The sequence below is a fragment of the Mizuhopecten yessoensis genome, unplaced genomic scaffold (genome assembly GCF_002113885.1).
Source record: "Mizuhopecten yessoensis strain PY_sf001 unplaced genomic scaffold, ASM211388v2 scaffold6727, whole genome shotgun sequence".
NCBI classification, from domain to species: domain Eukaryota; kingdom Metazoa; phylum Mollusca; class Bivalvia; order Pectinida; family Pectinidae; genus Mizuhopecten; species Mizuhopecten yessoensis.
The window spans coordinates 285034-312083 of NW_018406694.1; the positions used below are offsets into that span (position 1 = coordinate 285034).

The following is a 27050-nucleotide window of genomic DNA, read 5'->3' on the forward strand; positions in this document are numbered from 1 at the left end:
GGGGGGTACTTTTCGCGGTCCGTGAATCTTTTAATACGTATGGGGAAACTTCACTCGAAAAGTGAACAGAATCTCTTATTCATTTAGTAGTACCAAGCCTGAATTATTACTTAACAGTGGTGTTGTTCTAAACACAGGAGACACCGAAGGGGAGTTTGGTGCTATCTACTTCCAATACTTACCTCATACTCGTATACCCCCACAAGTGACAGTATAAGAATATTAAATGCGCATTGAAATCATAAACCCGCATAACAGAGATTATCATCGTTCATATAAACTGAACATAATGTTGTGGATAACTACCATTTACATTTGATATTTTTTTTTCACATGGACCAGGGAGACGCAATTTTGTATTCATTGATAATGTTTGAGCGTTATGTACAGTAAGACGTTCGAGGGAAATAATGAAATATGGTAGACGTACCTTTGGATCGTTAGTCAAAGCGTTAGCATCGTTCATATCAACCAGAAAGGCGCCAAACGTGATGGGGTTTGATTGGAAATGGTGTCTTCGTAGAGTTCGTCTCTTTGCATCTCTTGAAGTGTGACGTACAGAATCAGGGCATGTACCTATTCAACCGGGCAGAGTGTCGCCTGCTGGTCGACTTTAAATCCTTGTTCAATACTAGAAACGTCAGGTGTCTGGTACAACTGATGACTGTGCTAACCAAACGAAGGCACGTTCAACGTCACTGACATGTAAAACCAAACGAAGGCGCGTTCACTATTGGCATAAGTCAACCCTTACTGGGGCGCGTTCGTTACTGAAAGTCTACAAAGGACTGACTTTTAACCAAAACGTTGATGAGATGAGTAAACATTTCTGACGCCGTTATGCCCAGCGTATATCACTGCCTCTATCTCTGATGAGTATTGTACGAAGTACAGCCAGCGCTTTCCCCTTCCGCAAACATTGTCTAACGTGTGTGAATAGTATTATAAGTATACATACATGGAGAGGATAGGTAAACACATAGATTTTTTTTGTCTTTGTCTTGCATTGGTTATTCCTTCGTTATCCATCTGGCATGATTAACACACAAAACATTCAGTGTATCCTGGTAATAAGGCAATAAATGCCATGAAGCACGGAACACACACCACAGGACAGGCAGGTAAATACTGGGTAGGTATAACCTCCACGTGTCGACACCCAGGTTACGGTAAGGGTGGGCTTCACCTTACCTGTCCGTGTTACCTGACAATATTATAACTGGCCTATCAAGCCAGGTAAATGTTTCATTTTAATCTGGCAGTGTTCACTATGATTTTCATGCAAGCTTTTCAGCACGATTCTCTTAACAGTATACAATGCACCACATCCCTATTCCGATAATTAAATATTTATACGATATTCCCTGTGTCCATGGACACAAAGTAACAACGGGTTCATAACCATAAAAGCTAATATACATGTACACATCGGTAGTACAATACGGATGTGTATTAAAACAAGAAAAACCACGGTACGTCAATACAATGAAATTGTAAGAAACAACTGTCATTGACAAATGGATGAATTGTTGAAAAAATTATAATAAAGACAATCCGCAAGAATGTAATAGATATACAGATGTAAGTAAACATGTTTTTTCTACGAGCAGCGTATTCATACGATATTCCCTGTATCCCTGGGCAGAAAGAAACACTGTGTATACCTGTGGTACATAATGATATTCCCTGTATCCCTGGGCAGATATAAAAAAAAACACTGTGTATACATGTGGTACATTACGATATTCCCTGTATCCCTGGGCAGAAAGAAACACTGTGTATGCCTGTGGTACATAACGAAATTCCCTGTATCCCTGGGCAGAAAGAAACACTTTGTATACCTGTGTTGCAAATACGATATTCCCTGTATCCCTGGCCATATAGAAACACTGTGTATACCTGTGGTACATAACGATATTCCCTGTATCCCTGGGCAGATATAAAAAAACACTGTGTATACCTGTGGTACATTACGATATTCCCTGTATCCCTGGGCAGAAAGAAACACTGTGTATACCTGTGGTACATAACGAAATTCCCTGTATCCCTGGGCAGAAAGAAACACTTTGTATACCTGTGGTGCAAATACGATATTCCCTGTATCCCTGGCCATATAGAAACACTGTGTATACCTGTGGTACATAACGATATTCCCTGTATCCCTGGGCGGATAGAAACACTGTGTATACCTGTGGTACATAACTATATTCCCTGTATCCCTGGGCAGATAGAAACACTTTGTATACCTGTGGTGCAAATACGATATTCCCTGTATCCCTGGCCATATAGAAACACTGTGTATACCTGTGGTACATTACGGTATTCCCTGTATCCCTGGGCAGATAGAAACACTGTGTATACCTGTGGTACATAACGATATTCCCTTGTATCCCTGGGCAGAAAGTAACACTTTGTATACCTGTGGTACAAATACGATATTCCCTGTATCCCTGGACAGATAGAAACACTGTGTATACCTGTGGTACATTACGATATTCCCTGTATCCTTGGGCAGAAAGAAACACTGTGTATACCTGTGGTACAATACGATATTCCCTGTATCCATGGGCAGAAAGAAACACTGTGTATACCTGTGGTACATTATGGATAGGGTTGAACATTATACTAAAATTAAAACACTGAATAAAGTACTTTGACAATTGTGAAAAACAACTAATGCTTTCTACGATTAGACATATTGTTCACAAACATAGTCTGAAATTCATTACAAATGTAAATGATATAAATACATATTTTCTCTACGATAGTCGTATTCATACGGACTTCCCTGCATCCCGGGGTACAAAGAAGCAATGTTTATTCCGGTATTACACTATGGAAAAGAGTGTGCACTAAATAAAAGAAAAGAAAAAGAAGTTTCAAACCAGGTGTACGAAAGTACTGGAAGGAATTAACATCAAAGCCATCCAAAAGCAGATGTATTATTTCGAAAATACTAAATGTCCTGGATTTCATAACAAACGAAGGATAGAGTCAAATATGATTTGTTTTCATGTGTCAATTACTTTAATACGGTAAATATCTGGTATCCTTGGTGACTGGGCGTACGTGGCATTACTAGGAGTACATTAGAATGTTTGTGTATTTTGTAAACTTTTAAACAATATTCATATAAATCATTATAAACTAAATGTTTTGAGTGTAAACTGAAATACAAAACGCAAAACAACGAATAAATACGCAAGTTTAATAGTTTATTTGGCATAACGTATCGCGATATTTCAAAAGGAGAATGGAAATATGTAAACAAAGACCACATGTTTCAACTGCGTTATTGGCAGCCTATATTCAATTCTAATATTCCATGTATCGAATCATTCAATGAAATGTCTACTTATATAAAGAGACATCCCTGATGTTTTAAATACCTGCAGATAGAGTTGTCTACTCAGATATAAACGGACGAGCACAAGTCTTCGAATTTAACACAGAAATCGTTATGGTTTTCATCACAATCTTTTTATCCCTTTTAATAAGGAGATCAGTATACAAACTGATATCTTAAACCTCATGTTGAATAGATAAATACCGAGAAATAATTATTTACCTAATGTATCAAATTCACGTCCATTGGAAGTGTCTGCTCCGGTACTTCTACAAAGATAAACAAGTCACGTGCGTTAAACTGCGATAAATAAGTTATAAAACCGTGTTTGGCACCATTTGTTAAAACAAAATGGACAGTTGGCAAAGAATACTTTCCAATTTTTTTTACAATATTGTTCATGGCAAAAGGAACGATAGACTGTGACAGACTTATTTCCGTCAAAATAAAATCAAAATGAAATCAAACAAGTTTGGCTACATATTCTCAGCATGTTTGGTTTAATTTCGTTTACTGTCCTATCAATAGCTAAGGTACATGTAATTCTGAACATGTTGACATTTTTGCGACCGGAACTTTATATCTGCCAGAGGAGCAATATTTAAATTAGATGCAACATTGGTAGATAAAATGATTTCTACACCGAAATATGGGCCGCTATCGGTATCATTCACATTGATCTGACCTGTAGATACGAAATGAACTAAATCATCACTTTTAAAAGAAATCGGCATTTTTATCTTTTGTACACATGAATTTCTGACACTTGAAATTTCATGAATAACCTTGTCAGAGTGTTCATATTCTAATTAATGTATGTTGTCTATTCGTCACAAATGCTGTTGTGTGTTTACAATATATTGATGACAGAAGGCGTTGACATATTCATATAACTTGTTACTGATCCTGTTTGTTTTGTCAATGAAATAAGTTTGGAATAAATACACAGGTAAATACAGCAATTTAAGTCAATATTAAGGAATATAATACTTGTACTAGGTCATAGATACTATTACTATGTATGTCATTGGGATCTCGCACGTATTCGAGAACTGAAGCATTTTATTACTGAAACGTCCTTCATATATATTTATCATGTTTGTTTCTGATATATTTTTAGTGTGACTAAAGATATGATTATTTAACGAATGCTAGAGAATCAATAAAAAAACATGCTGTTCAACAAAAAAGTCATAACAAGGTTCACCAAATATGTGGTCGTATTCTGCAGGTATCTAATACAGCTCATATTTTAGAATTCGTATTAGAAGTTAAGTGCAATTTTGTATATTAATTACCCACATACGACTTTTTTTGTATGAAATTTCAGTGACTTCCAGGCACGCTCCTGTCGGCGTAAACTAATTAAAAAAAGTCCATTTAATTCACATAAATTTAATAAAACGACTTTATCGATATAATTTTCAAGGTTTATGTAGAAGATAAAAGTCTAGTGGTATTGCTCTGTGAAGGTAACGGGGTCGACAAGGGCGTATGCGAGTTCACGAACTGACAAGGTGTAATAAACTACACCTACCAGTGGTACATGAAATGAAACAGAGTAGTGTGACGTCATTGTTTTTATCACTTATCTGATGAGTTGCCGACGTGTGACGCCTGGAATTTACGCTTCACGTATACTAGTAATTATCCTTTTAGGTTTCATTAACCCTTATGAATATTTATACGGGTTATGGAGCACCGCAGTTACTGTATGATACAAGGTCAAATAATTAGAACGTTATTCATCAGGAAGTTAAGGAAAACTATACATTTTATAGAAAACATCACAGAAGTGAGACCTTACCCGTACAATTAAACATCTACATTGTAGTGGGATACCTCGACGTAAGTCCGGTGAGTATAAAGAACATGGCATCCTTCAGCCAACTGCTGTTACACACGCCGTCCAACTGCTGTTACATACACCATCCAACTGCTGTTACATACACCTTCCAACTGCTGTTACACACACCGTCCAACTGCGGTTACATACACCGTCCAACTGCTGTTACCTACACCATCAAACTGCTGTTACATACACCGTCCAACTCCTGTTACACACTCCGTCCAACTGCTGTTACACACACCGCCCAACTGCTGTTACACACACCGTCCAACTGCTGCTACATACACCGTCCAACTGATGTTACATAACCGTCCAACTGCTGGTACATACACCGTCCAACTGCTGTTACATCCTCCGTCCAACTGCTGTTACACACACCGTCCATCTGCTGTTACATACACCGTCCAACTGGTGTTACACACACCGTCCAACTGCTGTTACATACACCGTCCAACTGATGTTACATAACCGTCCAACTGCTGTTACATACACCGTCCAACTGCTGTTACATACACCATCCAACTGCTGTTACATACACCGTCCAACTGCTGTTACATACATGTAACACGCTGACAACACATATGGACTTAGCACTTTACTCACTTCGCATTGTGGCCGCGACAATATTATCTTGCCCTTTCCTTTGGAGCATCTCTCTCTCTCCTAAAAATCCCTTTGCAAGTCCGTTTTATCAATACTCATCGTAAATATCTATTCATGATCCCGTACCACCCCTTGTAAATATATAGTTAGGCACGTACGAAAAATTTAATCTAACTTCTTATCTTATTTCCCCCTGCAAAAACAACAATACTTAGGTGTACCATATGCCAATGACAGTCACTTTTGTCTGGTTTGGGGAGTTCACACTCTCGTTCTTATCCATGACGGACCTGATCGCCACTATAGATGGCTAGCCCTGTAGCATTATCTTCAATTCAATTCAACAGCCCCCCATCCCCTGTCAGGCACTGCACGGTGTTACCCAAATCCTAAGATTTGACCTTAAATGTACTTTTGATCGAAGTGCTGCTCTCTATTGATACCCACTATCTTAAACATGTTATAAGATGGTTCCAATCTTTATCATAACTTGCCCAATCATCGGCCTATTTTGTTACACTGCTTTGGTTTTTTTTGGTTTAGTATTGTTTAACGTCCTATCAAAAGCTATGGTCATTTAAGGACGGCCTCCCCTGTGTGCAAGATATATGCGTGTAGTGTATGCGTGTGTGTGTTTGGGAGGCTGCGATATGTTCGTGTTTGTCTCCTTGTAATAGCGCGGAACTGATGCCGACTTTATAGTGCTACCTCACTGAAACATACTGCCGAAGACACCCAGCAGGATACCCCACCCGGTCACATTATACTGCAACGGGCGCACCAGCTGTCCAACTCATAAATTGCTGAGCGTTAAGCAGGAACAGAAACTACCATTTCTACAGCCTCTGGTATGTCTAGGCCAGGGGATAGAACCTAAAGCCTGCCTCACAGGGGCGAACACCAAACTAAAGGCCAAAAGTAAGGCATTGTCAAGGGAGACATTAGGAAGAAGAAAGTTGTTAAGAAAAAAGAAAAAAGATAAGGTCCCAAATTTAGTGGCCTCTTACGATCATGTGATGGGGGCTGCAGGTACAATTCTTACGCCCTACCTGTAGGGACTGTTACACTGCACGTCGTCAGTGATGACAAAAGTCCCTTACAATAGGACATTCACCGCTTCCAACATACGGGTATACCAGAGAAATCTAATACCTGAGGGCGATTGTCTTGAATGTCTATCCACGGCGTAAACAAAAGGAGTATTCAATCCAGATACAATGTATGTCTTTGTCATACCCTTATTGCAGATGGAATGCTATTACATGTAATCACTGTTGTCCCCTAGCCGGAACACAGGCTTTCAAATCTGAAAAACTGAGTGGCGTCTCTCTCATTTTACCCCTCGTTTTGGTATGGTGCTTCCCTTAGGTCCTCCGATTAAGCTGTTGTCAGAGTGCATGTGCAATACTACCGATGAACAGGAGTGATATTTTTTTTTGTGAGCGCATGATGGTATTGTTAAGTGAACACAGAGATAGCTTTTCTTGGGTGAGCAGAGCATCTGGTCACAACATAATTGGTGCCTATGGCGTTCGTCAGAACAAGAGTTAATTTAAAGCTGTTTACGACGTCAGTTAGAGCAAAAAAAGTCCGCATTAATAATTTCTTGACATTTGGCGTTATTCAACAAAGGCTACGGTTTCGTCGCAAGGGAAAGGACGTCTACATAGGTACAGGTACATTCAACATGCTATTTTTTTTAGATTTAATAATTCAAGTTTTCTATTGCATATTTTATTGCATTTGCTAAGCAAGATGGCTCTAATTCATTCATTCATTCTGACAATCACTTCACCATGGGTTCATAATATTATTGGTACTCAAAGTAAGTTTGGTTTAATTTTGTTTAACGTCCTATTAACAGCTGTGGTCATTTAAGGACGTGCCTCCATGAGTGTATGCATCAGTCACGGTATGTTGGAGTGCTTGCCTCCTTGTGATAGCGCGGATCTGATGCAGACTTTATAGTGCTATCTCACCATAACAATACCATGCCGAAAGCACCCAGCACAGCACTCTGCCTGGTCACATTATACTGACATTGGGTGAACCAGTTGTTGTCATTCCCCTAAATGCTGCACGTTAAACAGGTAATAACAATTACCATTTTTAAGGACTTTGGTATGTCCCCGACCTGGGGGCAGAACCCATTACCTTTCTCACCTGGGCGAACGCTCAACATTCAGGCCAAAAGTTAGGTGTCGCCAAGCAAGGCGCTATGAAATAAAAGGTTGTTAGAAGTAGGAAGAAAGATACAGATCCCAACATTGCAATGGGTGCAGCAGATTTATTGTGGTCGCGTTTGTGTCCCCAAATAGAGGACACGGAAGTAAATCCCCTTTCTGTGGGGGTTTCCCTCATTAGTCGCCTCCTATGATACACATGTAGCTGGTCACAGCAGGTTTTTTCCGATCCCCACCTGAATGGGTGCTAAAAGTCAATATAAATGCCTATGTTTATAATCAAAATAAATGCCTATGTTTATAATCTATACAAATGCCTATGTTTATAATCAATATAAATGCCTATGTTTATAATCAATATAAATGCCTATGTTTATAATCAATATAAATGCCTATGTTTATAATCTATATGGATGCTTATAATTAAGCATTGTGCATATGTGTAATAAAAATATGAGATTAACACTAATTGTATTACTTAAATTACAATATTATATGATTTGATACGGATTTGGTGCACGATTAATACGGATTCCGATATTCTCGCTCTGCCGCCATCCACGCCGCTGGTATCATTATAGAAGTCGGTGTTATCCGCGTGCAAAACGGAGTTCAGAAAACGTGATTGAATGATCAGGTGAGCATTTTTGATTTTGATAACAAAAAGTATGTTTAAATGATTGATATTGTTTAAATGTCTAAAAGATGCGAACATCGATTGCAAATGAAATGGCTTTAAAACAAAATTAATTGAAAGTATCTATAATCATATATACTGATGTCGAAAAAATCGTATCAAACAACACTGTTTCACGTATGTGTTTGAAATCGGTGCATTTTATCCATACTATTTACAAGTAAGTGGTTGGTCACTGGCAGGACAATGTGGTTAAATTCTATTTCGTAAAATGTAAGCATATGTCATTAAGTATGGCGTAGTCGTATGATGACAACGTCCCCTCTGCGGTCTCAAGGGGTTACGCTCATTTTGCTCTCTCTGCATCCCCGGACTATTTCATGACAAAATATGACGATCAATGCGCGCCAACTTGTAGATCCTAAAAGACTAGTTTGAACATTTCTATGTACAATGAAATAACGACACGGCAGAGCAACGGTAAACATTGGCAGCTTTGAACTCGGGTGTCGCGCTTTGGTCGTTTTCAAAGGATATGAGTCAGTGAAACACAATGATCAGGTGTTTTTTTTTTAACTGAAACCAATTAAATACCTTACCTTGTGCCTTCAGTTTTGCCACGGTTTATTTATCCAAGGGTGCAAAGAGCGTAAGTGAGAGTACCCCCTGGAGTAGCTAGGATGCGGATAAACCAACGCTAGGTTCATTCGAAAACAACATAGTAATTTCTTTGGGCTATTTATGTTGTTTCCGTTTTAACAGATTTGCAAAACAAGAACATTGAGCTGAACAAACTTTATAGCAATTCATTCCAGCATCAACTTGCCAAATATCACATCTCTAGACTTTTTGGTCATTGAGACGATGTCTTCAAAATGTTCATTCAAAGCGTGTCAGGGTCATTCACATAAAAATAATAGCTCTGCACCTGAGCACGATACTTGCTAAATGCCAATTGAAGAAGTCATCAAGTTTTTAATATATTTGACACTTTTCTTCTTGAAAATGATTCATGGTCATTCTTTCCACCAAACCTGGTAGCCCTTCATCCCAGCATGGTACTGGCTAAATATCATTACCCTTGATTATTTAGTTATTTAAAAGAAGTTGTTTATGTTGTTTTTATATTTGACCCTGTGACCTTTATTGTGAGTGGATGTTAGTTATTTGAATTAAATTGGTAACATTTTATCCTAGCATGCTACTGTACATATATCATACACCATAACCATTTAATTTATTCAGGAGAAATCGTTTAAAGATTTGGAATATATTTGAACCCTGTGAGTTTGAATATGGGTGAAGGTCATTCACTTGAACAAACTTTGTAACCCTTTATCTCTTCATGCTACTGGCAAAATATATTTACAATTATTCAAAATAAATTGTTTTTTTAAATTGAACTTCGTGACCTTGAATATGGGCGAGTGTTCTTACTCATTTGAACAAAGTAAGAAGCCGTTCCTTTTAAAACATTCTACAGGCCAAAAATCATCACCCTCGACCCTTTGGTTATTATGGAGAAGGTGTTTAAACATGTTTTACCCCGTAGCCTTGATTATAGGTAAAGGTAATTCATTTCAAAAAATTTGATAGCCCCTCAGCCCAGCATGCTATGGGCCAAACATTATTATCCTGATGCTTTGTTTTGCATATTTAGAAGATGTTCATTATTTCAAAAAGATTTGACCCCTATGGATATGAAAGTCATTCATTTGAACACATTTTGGAACCCTCCATCGCAGCATGCTACTGGCTAAACATCATCACCCTGAGTGTTTTGGTTATTCAGAAGTTGCGTCAAGGCATACGCTCTGAACTGTCATTGCGCATAGGTAGGTGACGTTTTGACATGTTCCTCAATATTTTGGAATTTTCAATAAGCATAAGTATACACCAATATCAAAGGAGCCGGCTTCTTTGCTATAAGGTATAACATAAATTATGCGTGTTGAAATAAACAAACCAACTCAAGATAACTAAGCAATCTAAGGGAAATAACTCTAACTAAAAGGACACCACAGTCGAAATGTCGTCCTCGATTTCATATCTCAGTGTAAAATCCTTATTCGTACAGATTATTTTGACATATAAATCACCATTCAGGTTCTACAATCCGTAGTTCGTTTTATCTATTTTCACAACCACTTAAGATGTATTCTATGTTAAAATGAAAAAAAAACCGTGCATGTATGAGTATCAACATTTTGAAAGAATAAGCATTATAATGATTATATTTGTTAAAATAGGAAAAACATATGTATTTATATAGCGTTTGATTCCTAAAGCAAGGGGCATAATAGGAAATTCCAAAAACAATCAGTGCGTTAAAACATCAGTTTGGTTTAATAGTGTTTTGTCCTATCAACAGCTATCGTCTTTTAAGGACGGCCTCCCCTGTGTGCAAGTTGCATGCGTGTAGTGTATGCATGTGTGTTTTGAGAGGCTGCGATATGTTCGTGTTTGTCTCCTTGTGATAGCGCTGAACTTCTGTAATGCCGACTTAATAGTGCTTCCTCACTGAAACATACTGCCGAAGACACCCAGCAGGACACCCCACCCGGTCAAATTATACTGACAACGAGCGAACCAGTCGTTCCACTCCTAAATTGCTAAGCGTTAAGCAGGAGTAGAAACTACCATTTTTACACACTCGGGTATATCTCGGTCAGGGTACAGACCCCAAAGCCTTCCTCACAGGGGCGAACGCTGAACTAAAGGCCAAAAGTGAGGCATTGAATGACAGAGGAATAGATGTTGGCAGAGTCACTGACTTAGTCGTGACCCTCTTAATTTAAATTAAGTAATGTAAAGTCTGGTCCTTAAATAACAGAGAAGAAAGACTTTGTCTATGGAAATATTTATATATACTGATTGGTTTGGTTTGGTTAAGTATTGTTTAACGTCCTATCAACAGCTATTTAAGGACGGCCTTCCCTGTGTGTAAGATGCATGAGTGAAGTGTATGCAAGTGTGTCTTGGGATGCTGCGATATGTTCGTGTTTGTCTCCTTGTGATAGCGCGGAACTTATGCCGACTTTGTAGTGCTACCTCACTGAAACATACTGCCGATGACACACAGCAGGACACCCCACCAGGTCACATTATACTGACAACGGGCGAACCAGTCGCCCTACTCCTAAATTGCTGAGCGTTAAGCAGGAGTAGAAACTATCATTTTTATAGACTGGTATGTCAGGGGACAGAACCCGAAGCCTCACAGGGGCAAACGCTCAAAAAAAGTCCAAAAGTGAGGCATTGTCAAGGGAGACACTAGGAAGAAGTATAAGATCCCAAATTTTGTCGCCTCTTACGATCATACAATGGGGACAGTAGGTACAATTATTACGCCCTACCTGCAGGGACATAAGTCACCTCTGACGAATCGTGCATTTGGAACCAGCAGGTGCATGCATATTTTATTTGAAACACTTGAACTATACGGGAGGTTTTGAGATTAACAAGTCGTCAGTGTCCTTTGTTGTCTTTTTGTTCTGTGTGTGTTAAGGATGTTTTTCTCCAGTAAATGCTGATCGAATCGATATCTATATAACAGTATATTTCTCGACAGAAGATTTGCGACTTTCCCTTGTTATTATTATTATCAATGCTTAACGGCCCATCAACACAAGATAGGTAATAAGGTTCCAACAAAGGGTCGACAAAAACAAATGATAAAAAAAAACATCAAACCAAACTTTAAGGCAAAAGACAAACGTCAAATTGATTATTGAAAGTGGCTATGGTGACTCAAATTTAATTAGGTAAGACCAACAGCTAAAATTGAAGAGACAGTTATGTTTTCGAAAAGTATTTAAGACATTTAATGTTATTATAAAAATCTTCTCGAGCTGACCGAAAGTCGATCCCATCTAATAATAAGTGCTTTACTGTAAATGGTTCCTGACACGCTATGCATTGAGGCTGGACTGCACGTTGTACTGTCATTTACATGAATAAAACATCCAAAGACAGTCAACACTGTCCAAAGACGTCAAGATGAATGTGTAAAATGTGAATCTACATTTGTCTTTTAATCATTGATGTCAAATATATAAAACACAAAACAGGATACAAATGTATTCTCATCATAATAATCGACGGTTAGATGCACATTTCATTCTTCATGTCATTAAAGCAATTTAATAGAAATGACAAATTCACAAAAAGCATGAAATAGATATAAGGAAAACTAAGTATTCACAATTTTCTTTATTTCCTCTTCCTTATAGTATTCCTTCCTGTATGATATGGATCGAATGATCTGCTTTGATCATTGCTTGATGATTACGATTACATGTCAATAGCAGTGAAATATTTGATATCTAATATTTGGTATTACTGTTGAATGTCAGTAAAATGCTTGTTGATTGATGTTCCGAAGGTGGAGTTGACATCCCATGTGTTCGTTATAGTGGTAACGCAGTGTCCGCTGGTATTGGGTTCCATACAACACTACTCATACTTCAGGTTAAATGTATAGCCAGCAAGTCTCTCCTTAATGGCAGTGTCAATGAGTTCACTCTGTGCCACAGTCAACTCATTTTTCCAGTCTCCGATCACACCTAAAAAACAAAGACGTGATAATGAAAAACGGCCAACTCCTCTAGTTTTCGGAAAACACTGATAACAAATACGTGTCACGAAAGCGTTTAACTTATTCTCCGGTTTCCTATCACACCTAACAACAAAGACATCACAATAATTGGATACAAATACACACGGAGGAACGTCCTATCGCAGGGTGGCAAGGACATTGTCATATTGTAAGCGTACTTATTTTAGTGTACTTACGTTTTAGCACATTATCGATTTGTAAGAGATTACCGCATTGCTTTATTGGTGCATCTACAAATGTACCAAACTTGCCTTCATATGTGTAAGGTATGCGTGCTTGTGTGATAGACTTCCTACCCACCTTCACGAGGAACTGTAGGAATAGTTCATACTATTTTAACCAAAAGGGCAAAACTCGAAAAATAGGGGAGGTAACTCCAGCGTATATATTTCTACCCCAGAAGTTTTACATGTACCAAACAGCATTCCTATCCGTGCAATTCTTTTGGAGGATGAGTGTGAACGACATTTCAAAACAAAGGTGCATAACTACATAATAAGAGGCGGTAACAAAAATTCACATACTTGATTGACCTCGCCTAGATAAAAGGAATTTTACGTATTATGTGTCAGTCAAATTAGTGAAGCGCTTTGGGAGAAGTGGCGTGATAAATCATTTTATATGAAGGGACATCCCTAAAACGTAGCCGGATGGAAATATTAATCGCAGGTGCATAATCACCTGGTGTGTTTACTGCATCAACGATGTTTCATGTCCCAAAGACATTTAGCAAACAAATTGACGATCATAAGCAACAAATTGAGGGAATTGAGGGGAGATATATACTTGGTATATACTTTTTTAACCTTCGATCTTTAGGGCAGCTCTAGGATCGTATATGAACTGATATATCACATATAGCAAAACAACAGTACTGACCCTTTCTGTAAATAGGTAGATGGTCATCTTCACATAAATCTTTCCATCGGCTTGTGCTTCCGGCATCTGTGTTATGTGCAGCCTTTAAACGTGTAAAAGAGACACTGCTTTCTACTTCGCGTAGGAATTTCTCATCTACACTTGAGCCTAAAAACGCTGATATTTTGACGATTTCGTCATATAGGTTCTGAAAAGACAATCATTGATGTTATTAATAATCGTGCATTTTTAATTAAATCAAATATCTGTGCTCTGTTTGATTCATCGGTATTAAAAAAAAAAAAAAAATAAGTTCAGTAAAAAACGTTGCTATTTTCATTCATGAAAAAAAAATTGATAGGACGTTTGGTGTCAAGTTCTTTCTTTTGTTTTCGGTTTTATATCACGCATTAGCTAAAGTCTGTAACAGCTAACGGCTAGGGAGACGCCGCGTTGTATTTTGTCGAAGCTTGCCGTCCTTGCAACAGCTGAGGTCATATGAAGACATAAGACACTGCCAAAAAAGCAATCAAGTGACAAAGAAAAAAACCAGAGCGTTGCAATAAGGGCAGCAGATCATTTTCGATTTCTTCGATGTTTCCTTAACAAAAGACACAGTAAATAATAAGTCGCCTGTTATGAAAATAGCAGGATAAATCAGGTTCGACTCTTTTACCAAACCTGTAGGGAATAGGGACCGCCAGCAAAATAGACGACCAAAGTTCTGCAAAGAAGAGAGCAAATCTTTTCTCTTAAATGTCCAAAAGGAGAAGACACTGAAAAAGAGTCCGATTCCACAGTGGGACGATTTATGTCGCCTCAAAGGATAACTATGCAGTTATATTCTTCCTTGAAAAAAAATCTTACCTCCTTGAGATCCTCGTACCACACCGTGTGCACTTGAATGTCAGGGTTGTTTGATTTTCCATCCGTCCACTCCTTTATATAGGTAAACCACGATGCAGACATGTAAACTGAAATCAAACGCGGTTACTGTTATTGTAAATATTAATTTAATTACATTTAAAGAAATTATCGCTATTCAGTAAAACATAATTTGATATTAAATTCGTTATAGAATAAAATTGATTATCATATTACAAGTTGGCATGATTATACCACTTCAAAATATATCACATCATTCTCTGACAATGAAAAGCTGTTGTTTCATTCTTTTCTTTTGCAATTGAATTTGATATCAAACTTTCATCATGGTTAAAATAGCAATATATGCTTGATTTGGTGTATTTTCTTACACTCGTCGGACAAGAAAAAACGAAGAAATCCATCCATTGTTCCCTCATAGCCAGTATTTAACATCGTACTGAAGTATTTCCAAAAGGAGACAAACGTATCCTTTGGATTTCTGAGGACGTTTATTACTTTGCCCGTTCCGCTTTTGACAGCTGCTGGGATGAAAGGGAAGGAGAGGTGGGAGCCAATAAGACGACGATCTTCTATCTCATTGGCGGCGCTCAGGTCATGAAACTCCAGGGTTAACCGGTCTTCTGAGTAAACGCCTATTGACCCAGTGATCAAAGGTACAACTATATTCGTTACCCAGTGAGTACCTAAAACACCAGCATATGGTTAAGCATGTGACATTAATATGCTATTTGTTCGCCAAAATAAAGTTAAGGATACCTGTCCAATAATAGGAGAATTCCACGTTTCTTTTTAAAACATATAAACCTCCAGATTAAATTGGTTTTGGATACGGAAATAACAGAACTGTAGCAATAAGTTTTGTCTGTCTTCGTTGCATTTTTATTCGAAGACTACTGTTTTTGAATAAATGTTAATTTGTAGTTACCGTCGAAATAAGTTCAATAAAGTTACAACAAAATACACAGGTAAAAATAATTATCGCTACCTGGAACACTTGTGTAACTTTCCATGGTGAGATCACAGATACATTATTTACATAACAGTCGCACAGTATATCACCGAACAACTGTCTGAGTCCGGCATACGCCACACACACCGCAAAAGATCGTATTCAAACGTTATTTACCTGTTCTGTAACCCGAGCAACAGGCCCCATTCTTGAAAGTTTAAAATTTACATTTTGTAATGCGAAAAACAAATACTTACAAAAATGTATCATATTTTAAATCTCCAAGATTTTCTCATTACGTAAAAGTGATTAACAAATTGTACCAAAATACTCAAATGCACAGACAATGTACAGGTGGGCACGATGCTATCTGATTGAATTGATCTTTCTTAAATTATTCGAGATATGAAACACACTGTTTTGACCTTTCTCTGAAAACTGGTATCAATCTGTTGAAACTTTTTGTTGTGCTATCAAACGGACACTGCATGCTCCCGCCCACCTGATAACAAAATACTTCATCGTCTTTTGTCGAACGTATAACAAATGGTTTCATAATTATTTCATAATAAATGTTATCTAAGCTCTCAAATCGCCAATCTTAAGAATAACACCATTAAATTATTGCACTCTGTATATCCCTTTGTACTGTTTCAGTGACTAATGTAACGTCGCACCCTGCAGGGTTTGGTTTGTCTTCGTTGTATCTTATGTAAGGGCCTATACACATCGCCTTAGGTCATGTAAGGATGTGCCTCTCTGTGTTTTGTATGTATACAGGAGACAGGGTATATTGGTGTAATTGCCTTCTTGTGAATCTGATGTCAACTTTTAAGTGCTATCTCATCGCAATATCATGCCGAAGTCACATAATACTAACAATGTCAGATAAGCTGCGTGGAACATTTTTATCACCCCTGCTCTGTAAACAAGGCACCGCGATGAAAAAAAAGCGCTTGCTGTGAATATTTTTCATGTAGATTGATTTAGAAGTTTTATTTTTTAGGTTATTAAATATCGGATGGTACTAGGGAAAGTGAGTTACGCACAGGGATATGTCGTCTTGCACACCCAGGGACCAAACCCTAGCTGAAGTTACGCTCGGCGAAAAGGTTTAAAGCTAACCACTTTAGTCCAGAGCATATCACATACATGTTCATGTAAGCTAAATTACACACATAGATGTTTCGGCTTATAGACCGAGCTAAAATCATTTGCAAATTACATTCTCGGCATTACTTTATATCTCCATGTCTTCAGTGTAGCCTTACCGGAATCTTGCGTAACCTTGCACTGGTAGAATAAGAACAGGATAACTTAGATCTCAATTACGTTGTTCTCACAGGTGCGAACGCTCAACTAAAGGCCAAAAGTGGAGACATTGTCAATGGAGACATGGTTTGGTTTGGTTTAGTATTGTTTAACGTCCTATCAACAGTTATGGTCATTTAAGGACGGTCTCCCCTGCCTGAAAGACTCGTGTATGTAGTGTATAAGCAAAAGTAGTGAAATGATACTGACGAAAATTTGTGTTGTATTATATTAAACTTTATACTTTTAGTTGAAATGTATGAAGAAAATAATACTTTCCGAGACCATTACATTCGGTTGTGCCAATAAATGAAGTGATAATGGGTCTCAATAGCGACAGTTAAATCAGGGCTGAATGTTAATATTCAATGGTCTTGTTATTGTAATTATACTGTTTAACGACCCATCGACAAATTGAGTCTTTTAGGGCCAAGCAACAATGTAAAAGATATAATTAATGCGACCGAACCTTTCGAAAGTCATGTTTCTTCAGAAATCTGTATTCATTCACGGTAGATGTGTACCAGACAGCCTCTCTGTCATTGGACTAGTTCTGGTATTACTTGCCTGACTTAGGGAAGGTGCAAATAAACACATCGTCAGGTCGGACTTTGAATGTTTCCACCATTTGGAGCTGATCCTCAACATTACCGACAGTTTCCATGTGGAATGATCTTCCTTTGTATTTCTTGTATTTTATCTTGTTTCCTTCCTTGTCTGTAGTATTAACGACCTCCATGTTCGTTAAGTATGATACACTATACAAAGCTACCTGTTCTTTTACTCCCTATAACCTTACACATATGAAAGTGTGCCTGTGAATGACCTTGACAGTTAATAGAATGCTATACCCGATAACAGACCTAAATACATATATTAAGATGTGTATATTATAACGAAAATCCACAATGCAACATTATTATTTGTCATAAAGATGATATCTTAATGACTCACTTTGGAGTAAACATGAAAATAACTAATACCTATAAACAATCAAATAAGCTAGTGTAGGACGTCCTATTATGAAGTCCGAAATAGTTGTTCTTATCGGTTTATTTTGGTTATATTCGGCTCAGTGTCCTCTATTATTACTGATAGTTTATCAGTTTAAATACGTGCCTACATGTGTGTTGTGTATGTGTGCCGAATATCATATTACACCGACCAGTTAACCTGTGTGTATATAAAGTAATTTTACAAGATACAAGGCTGACCTAATCACGACTGTTTCTACACCAGAACTAGTTCAATGTAGATTAAAGTTACACACTATCGCTTTCAAACCCGTTTACAGACAACCACGTCATGCCGAAATTCAATAGCTTATTTATACTTACATTTACATTTTCACACAAACTCGACGGTTCAAAATTTGTTATTATCACGATGTCAATGCAAGCGTATACATGATATGAACGACACCGAGTTGCATATTTGTGTTTACCCAATTCGGCATCAGTCATCTTTAACGTGGGTTATTATAGTTACCCACTGCCGGTTTTTACACATTTATAATGTGATCGGGTAGAATACTATGCTGGGTGCCTTCGGGATGGCATTTCAGTGAGCCAGCACTGTATATGTGTATGAAATCCGTGCTACCAAAATGAAGCAAAACGACCAACATACCATCTGCAACACATGCACGCATGCTGGTAGTCAGTAATTCATCCTAGCTTTTTATGAATTTTGTCCTGATTAACCAACGTATATGACCCTGGCTGTTTCAAGGAAGTTAAACTTAAAACATACAAATTTTAATAGATACTTCTATCGTATTATTACAACACTGTTGTTGTAATTAAATATCACGATCACGAACACGTCTGAAAGGTAGACAATCTTCAAGGTACTTTAGTAGATGATAAATTCCTTACCTTGCTGATTGATTCCAGATGTTGCACACATCCAACCAAATGGGGATATGATTTTGCCAGGCGTTTTTTTAGGCCGGTACATGGACAGAATTCCCAATTAAAATATTTTCCAAATTTCGATCTGTATTTTCCTGAATTCGGTCATTATTTTCCCATTTTGTACTTTATTTTCTCCAATGGAATAAAAATAACTTGTTAATAGAGTATTCAGTTATCTGTCAATGTTCAAAGTATTACCGTGATGAAGCGTTCAAATTAGACCGGATATTATTTGTCAAGCGATGATGTGCACGTCCTTAATGCAAAGCGATTTTTTTACATTGATAATTTTCAAGGACTTTAATGTCGTCTCACAACTCAAAGTAAACAAAAAAATATTGAAAAAAGGCACAAAATATTTGCTAAAGCTTACATTTTCTTTAAATCAACAAAGACTAATCGCGGAGTATAGGAATGGTGTTGTGGGATCACCTTACTAGTAAACACGAAAACAGCAGTCGCCACCAGCTGGCTTACAAAATGCATGTCACAGGCAAGTCAGTTATGTTTAAAAGTCCATTCGTTTACTCACAAATAATGTCACTGGAAAAAGCAAGTGATAACAAAGAAGGACAGAGGAATAGATGTTGGCAGAGACACTGACTTAGTCGTGGCCCTCTTAATTTAAAGTAAGTATTGTAAAGTCTGGTCCTGAAATAACAGAGAAGAAAGTCTTTGTCTATCGAAATATTTATATATAATGAGTGGTTTGGTTTGGTTTGGTTTAGTATTGTTTAACATCCTATCAACAGCTATTTAAGGACGGCCTCACCTGTGTGCAAGATGCCTGAGTGAAGTGTATGCGAGTGTGTTTTGGGAGGCTGCGATATGTTCGTGTTTGTCTCCTTGTGATAGCGCGGAACTTATGCCGACTTTGTAGTGCTACCTCACTGAAACATACTACCGAAGACACCCATCAGGACATCCCACCCGGACACCCCACCCGGTCACATCATACTGACAACGGGCGAACCAGTCGCCCCACTCCTCAATTGCTGAGCGTTAAGCAGGAGTAGAAACTATCATTTTCATAGACTGGTATGTGTCGGCCAGGGACAGAACCCGAAGCCTCACAGGGGCGAACGATCAACTAAAGGCCAAAAGTGAGGCATTGTCAAGGGAGACACTAGGAAGAAGAAAGTTGTTAAGATAGAAGAGAAAAGACAAGATCCCAAATTTAGTCACCTCTAACGATCTGCATGGGGACAGATCCCAAAGCCTTCCTCACAGGGGCGAATGCTCAACTAAAGGCCAAAAGTGAGGTATTGTCAAGGGAGACATCAGGAAGAAGAGAGTTGTTTAGAAAAAAGAGAAAAGATTATATCCCAAATTTAGTCGCATCTCACGATCAGGTAATGGGGGCAGTAGGTACAATTATTACGCACTACCTTCAGGGACATAAGTCACCTCTAACGAATCGTGCATTTGGAACCAGCAGGTGCATGCATACGGGAGGTTTTGAGGTAAACAAGTCGTCAATGTCCTTTGTTGTCTTTTTGTTCTGTGTGTGTTAAGGATGTTTTTCTCAAATAAATGCTGACCGAATCGATATCTATATAACAGTATTTTTTCTCGACAAAAGATTTGCGACTTTCCCTTGTTATTATTATTATCAATGCTTAACGGCCCATCAAAACAGGATAGGTCATTCGGTTCCAACAAAGGGTCGACAAAAACAAATGTTAAATATAAACATCAAACCAAACTTAAAGGTAAAAGACAAACGTTAAATTGATTATTGAAAGTGGCTATGGTGACTAATTTTATTAGAAAAGACCAACAGCTTTCAGAATGCCTAAAGTTTAAGAGACAGTTGTGTTTTCGAAAATGTAATGTTATTATGGAAATCTTCTCGAGTTGACCGAAAGGCGATACCATCTAATAACAAGTGCTTTACTGTAAATGGTTCCCGACACGCATTGAGCCTGGACTGCACGTTGTACTGTCATTTACATGTAAAAACTTCCAAAGACAGTCATCACTGTCCAAAACGTCAAGCTGAATGTGTATAACGTGAATCTACATTTGTCGTATAATCAATCATTGATGTCAAATATATAAAACACATAGAAGGATACAAATGTATTCTTATAATAATAATCGACGGTTAGAGGCACATTTCATTCTTCATGTCATTAAAGCAATTTAATAGAAATGACAAATTTACAAAAAGCATGAAATAGATATAAAGAAAACTAAGTATTCACAATTTTCTCTATTTCCTCTTCCTTATAGTTTTCCTTACTGTATGATATGGATTAAATGATCTACTTTGATCATTGCTTGATGATTACGATTACATGTCAATAGCAGTGAAATATTTGATATTTAATAATTGGTATTTACTGTTGTATTATGTCAGTATAATGCTTGTTGATTGATGTTCCGAAGGTGGACATCCCATGTGTTCGTTATAGTGGTAACACAGTGCCCGCTGGTATTGGGTTCCATACAACACTATTCATACTTCAGGTTAAATGTATAGCCAGCAAGTTTCTCCTTAATGGCAGTGTCAATGAGTTCACTCTGTGCCACAGTCAACTCATTTTTCCAGTCTCCGATCACACCTAGAAAACAAAGACGTGATAATGAAAAACGGCCAACTCTTCTAGTTTTTGGAAAAACGACATTTCAAAACAAAGGTGCATCACTACATAATAAGAGCAGGCAATACACATTCACATACTTGATTGAAATCACCTAGATAAAAGGAATCTACGTATCATGTGTCATTCAAATTGGTGAAGCGCTTTAGTAGAAGTGTGTGATAAATGACTTTACATAAAGGGACATCCCTAAAACGTAACCGGATCGAAATATTAATCGCAGGTGCACAATCCCCTGATGTGTTTACTGCATCAACGATGTTTATGTCTCAAAGACACTTAGCAAACAAATTGAGGGTAATTAGCAACAAATTGAGGGAATGTGTACGCGTCATACACAGCGATTACGATTCCAAATGATAGCTATCAGGCACAAACCTTGCAGTGGGTTAAAAAAGATATATACTCGGTATATACTTTTTTAACCTTCGATCTTTAGGGCGGCTCTAGGATCATATATGAACCGATATAGCACATATAGCAAAACAACTGTACTGACCCTTTCTGTAAATAGGTAGACGGCCATCTTCACATAAATCTTTCCATCGGCCTGTGGTTCCGGTATCTGTGTTATGTGCAGCCTTTAAACGTGTAAAAGAGACACTGCTTTATTGTTCGCGTAGGAACTTCTCATCTACACTTGAACCTAAAAACGCTGATATTTTGACGATTTCGTCATATAGGTGCTGAAAAGACAATCATTGATGTTATTATTAAATGTGCATTTTTAAATAAATTAAAGATCAGGGCCCGGTTGTTCAAAACTATCGTTAAGCTAACGATGTCGTTAAACCCTGGTTAGCTATATATAGCGAGTCGTTAAAAGTTAACGACGTCGTTAACTGTTGTTCAAAAAAGTTAAGATTTAACGACTCGCTAAATAGTCGCTAACTTTAATCATTCTCTTACCCATGATTAAATACTTAACGAGTCGTAAAATAAGGCCGCCTTAGCCTTGGTAATTGTGCCACCTCAGAGAAAAGAACGAATGTATAGGCACCAGAACATCCTGGATGGGACCTTTACCGATCAAGAGTTGAGGCAGCGGTACCGCTTTGGACGGCAGTCTATTTTATTTGTGTGCGGTCTCTTAAGACAACATTTGACTAGAAATTCAATGAGAAATCATGCCCTCAGCGTTGAGCAGCAGGTAGCCTGCAGCCTTAGATTTCTCGCAAGTGGCAGCTTCCTGCAAGTTGTTGGAGACACTACAGGTATTTAATTATATAAACATTAAAACTCAAAAGTACTTAAAGTACCAATATTGTATATATATATTTGTACACTTTAATTTCTCTTTTTTTTTAAATGGCTTTTATTTTTCATCAATACAGCAGTGGTCTCATCTGTTATTACTCTATACTGGATGTTTAATAAGAATAAAACTGTATGTATTCAAGTGTTACAATACTTCTTGCCAACAGTGCTGTCAAAAATTGTCTTTGTAAACAAATTGCAATAACCAATTTACAATAATCAAGCACCTTTGACTGCCTCAATGAACTTGAGGTTATAACACTCTTTTGTTTTAAAAGGAAGTGGCAAGTCAGTTTAAGTGTAACAGTATTGACTATACTTTCTTTGCTAAGGCCAGAAACAAATCTCATGAAATAAAATCTATGAAAGTCGCACATTTGTTACTGTAAACAACTTACTTCATTGAAAGGATTGGACAAAAGCACAGTGTCTAGATGTGTTAGGGATGTTTGTGCAGCCCTGTGCCAATTCAAAGATCAGGCACTGAAGTGGCCTTCCCTGGGAGAAGGACAACGAGGGAAAACAAAATTCTTCTCAATATCTGCCTTTCCCTCTGTAATTGGGGCAGTGGATGGCACCCACATCAAAGTGCAGGCACCACATAAAGATGAGCCATCATATGTAAACAGGAAGGGATACCACAGCATAAATGTGCAAGCTGTATGTGATGCTGATGGTAAGTTATCATGTTGGACTCAGCGTTCCTAAACTTTGTTTATGTCGCTTAGAACATCGATAAAAAATGACCTATATAACCTAAAGTCTGTTTCAAAAAGTCCATAACTCATCTCACAGACACAGTACTGTTGTCCAAACAGTTTTTTGTTTCTGAAAATAACAAAAATAAGTAGTCTGTAGTTGCATTAGTATTGTAAAATTGTACAACGTAATTAGTTCATATTAAAAAATAATCAATTACAAAAATAAAATACAAATGGGATATTTTATTTTTCAGCTGGGCCCTATAGCAATATATATATATAGCATTTGGGTATAAGAAAATCATGATTTCACATTTCAAGAAACCAATGCCATTTTACCAAAAACCTATTCACTGTGGAATAACTTCTGTTCATTTTTAAATGGGACACATAAATCATAGCTATCAATATTAAAACTGTTGAACTATTATATCTTGAATGATTAATTTATTCAAGTGTCACACACATTAACAACAGATAATATTGATTCAAAACAGCTAAAAAGCATTGAAAGAGAACAAATAGTTTGTAACAGGTACAGAGTGTTAAAATCAAAATGAGTTACCTGTGACATCTGATTCAGTCCTACATGTAAACATGCTCATATGAAGCTGCATGTACAGAAAACTTTAGTACATATGTAATTGAATTTATCAAATCACATTCAATTACAGGAACACTGATGTATAATGAAATAATAAAAAAAACATATCATTTTCAATTACCCTATTCCTGCATTTTTTGTTTGTTATGGGGGTGTTTTAAAATCTGTGACTACATAATTCACATGTAAAGTCCCGCAAGCATCCTTTTATGAACATTGTTTTTTTCTGGCACTATATATATTTGATGAAATTTTAATGTTTAGTGTTATGCAAAAGTGATGTGGATCCAGTGAAATAAATATACTCTCCTTTCATCATAGCAATGATTAAATTCTATCCATGACTTCACTGAAAAATAGTTTATGTAATGAATACAATTACTACCGAATAGCATTCGTAGCATTTTAATCCTCTTCAATATTTCTTCTTTAATAGGCAAGTTCCTCAACATCAACGCTGCATGGCCTGGCTGTTCGCATGATACCCATGTTTTCAAAACTCTCAGGTATGGGAGTTTATTATGTAATACAAATTGACATAAAAGAAAAATAGTTGAAAATATATTTATTTCCCTTTGATTTAAACTCAATATATCTTTTATCGGGATGGATCTTATTATCTGTATACAGTGTACTGTAATCCCACTGGGAATTTTCAGTGGGGTCACCTTGCATAAATCTAACACTTGTAATCTTAAAAGTGGACTAAAATATAACTATAGGCAAAATATCAGTGTTTGATTCCAAAGAATCTATTAAAAGATTTAAACATGTGACACTTGTGACCTTGAAAGTTAAACAAGGACTTTATATTTAACAAACTTGGTAGCCCTTCTCCCCATCATGTAACTGGCAAAATATCATCATCATAGGCCTTTTGGTTACTGACAAGAAGTTGTTTAAAGTAAAGTCGATGCCAGACGGATGCTGCAGGTGAACTAACTACAAATTATTGATCAACAATTTGACTATCCTCTATGGAGAACAGAGGATAATCTACAGTACTTCAATTAAAGTATGCTTTGATTTTAGTTTGATATAAATCAAAGTACTGAAAGGACTGATACAATGCCAACATTGTCAAAATATGAAGACGGATTTTGGAAGTTACAGTTCAAATCACATTCAATCTATGTCAAGGTCATTCATTTGAATTATATTTAAACCCTTCATTTCAGGCATGCTTATTGTCAAACATTTTGGACCTAGACCTCTTCCTTATTTGGGAGAGGTTGTTTAAGTATTTACACATGTTTTACCATTGTGACCTTGAAAATTAATAAAGTTCACTTATTTTATTCAAATCTGAAAGCAAATATCAAGAAAATGATGGCTTTAATGGTTACTTTAAGCCAGACACCGAGTGACATCAGAGAAGAGGAATACTGATAGAAATTAGATTATGAATAACACCAGAGAAGTTGTTTTTATCTCAGCAGATTTAAATCATTCATTTATGAACAGTCACATAACAAATGTGAAGTACCCTAGTTGAACATGTTTTAAATTTGACATCCAGTTCTTCGTAAATAAACATGTAGAAGTGACATAATCTGGTCAAAGTTCAGCCAATCCAAACTCCACAAAGTCATATACCACTAGTGGTATACCAAAGTATTTATTCGGCCGATAAAGTTTGAATTTTTGTTTTAAATAAAGATTTTGAATTTATATTTTATTTCTTCAGGTTTGCCTGCACCTTGAGCAGCACCAAAATTGGGAGAATGGGGTCCTTTAGGAGATTTCGGCTATCCCTGCCGACCTTTCCTCCTAACCCCATATCTTAACCCCCAGAACGCTCAACAACAGCGTTATAACGTCGCTCACGCAAGAACCAGGAGCACCATTGAAAGGACGTTTGGGAGATGGAAAAGACGCTTCCATGTCCTTCACTCAGAGGTTAGCTAATCTTCTATGATAACTTTTTTTTCTGGTTATGAGCAGTTTTGTATTGATAAACCTATGACACTAATTATAAGGACATTATCTTGATTAAGTGAAAATGACTACCATAAACTTGAGAAAATTCCACATGATGTGCAGTAGTGTTGGGTATTGTCTCAATGGGCATGAATTGCTCAATTTCACACCAGTATCCATCAAAGTGGACCGAGGGCAAATATATTAAAATGGGCTACATTAATTGAGGAATCACCATCTTTGCATTGTGATTTAATATTAAAAAGATTTTTTTATACACTTGATCTCTGTGACATTGAAAATTGGTGAGGATCATATACAGTATAACAAACTTGGTAGCCTTTCACCTCAGTACATATTTGCTCGATATCATCACTACTTATTCAGAATTACCATAAGAATGATTTCCTTTTGATACAGATTCGCATGAAACCTGAGAGGGTTGCTGATGTAATCGTTGCCTGTGCTGTACTCCACAACATTGCAATCACATTACAGGAGCCTGTAATTGAAGAGGATAACAACCCTATACAAGCTGCTGACGATGTTTATGAAGGACCCAAGGATGGCCGAACTGTTAGGGACCATATATCTAGGACTTTTTGTTAAATTCTTGTTATGCGTGTGCAGTGCCCCTACTCCGAGTAGTTGAAATTTAGTTGGGGGCGCGTGGAGTGCCCCTACTCCCTGAAGGTGAAATTGTAGTTAGGGGCGCTGGGAGTGCCCCTACTCCATGGAGGTGAAATTTAGTTAGGGGGCGCTAGGAGTGCCCCTTCTCCATGTAGTTGAAATTTAGTTGGGGGG

General features: G+C 37.3%; 3 protein-coding genes across 3 annotated transcripts in view; all 3 read right to left on the reverse strand.

The window, feature by feature from the left end:
• Nucleotides 1-1299, reverse strand: part of LOC110452572 (hormonally up-regulated neu tumor-associated kinase-like) — a 39224-nt gene extending 37925 nt beyond the window's left edge. The window contains exon 1 of the mRNA XM_021501182.1: nt 431-1299. The gene's annotated coding sequence lies outside the window, so the exon portion shown is untranslated. The remainder of the gene's footprint in view (nt 1-430) is intronic.
• Nucleotides 1300-12746: 11447 nt separating this feature from the next.
• Nucleotides 12747-17981, reverse strand: LOC110452573 (sulfotransferase 1C2-like). The gene is made up of 5 exons (XM_021501183.1): nt 17810-17981; nt 15351-15665; nt 14962-15068; nt 14116-14302; nt 12747-13183 (listed from the first exon to the last, which is right to left on the reverse strand). Exons 1-5 carry the CDS (start codon nt 17979-17981, stop codon nt 13074-13076), a joined length of 891 nt encoding a protein of 296 aa, XP_021356858.1. The 3' UTR covers nt 12747-13073.
• A 3580-nt stretch (nt 17982-21561) lies between these two features.
• Nucleotides 21562-27050, reverse strand: part of LOC110452579 (sulfotransferase 1C2-like) — a 28154-nt gene continuing 22665 nt past the window's right edge. The window contains exon 5 of the mRNA XM_021501193.1: nt 21562-21725. Within this exon, the coding sequence (XP_021356868.1) occupies nt 21616-21725 (110 nt within the window). The 3' untranslated portion in view covers nt 21562-21615. The remainder of the gene's footprint in view (nt 21726-27050) is intronic.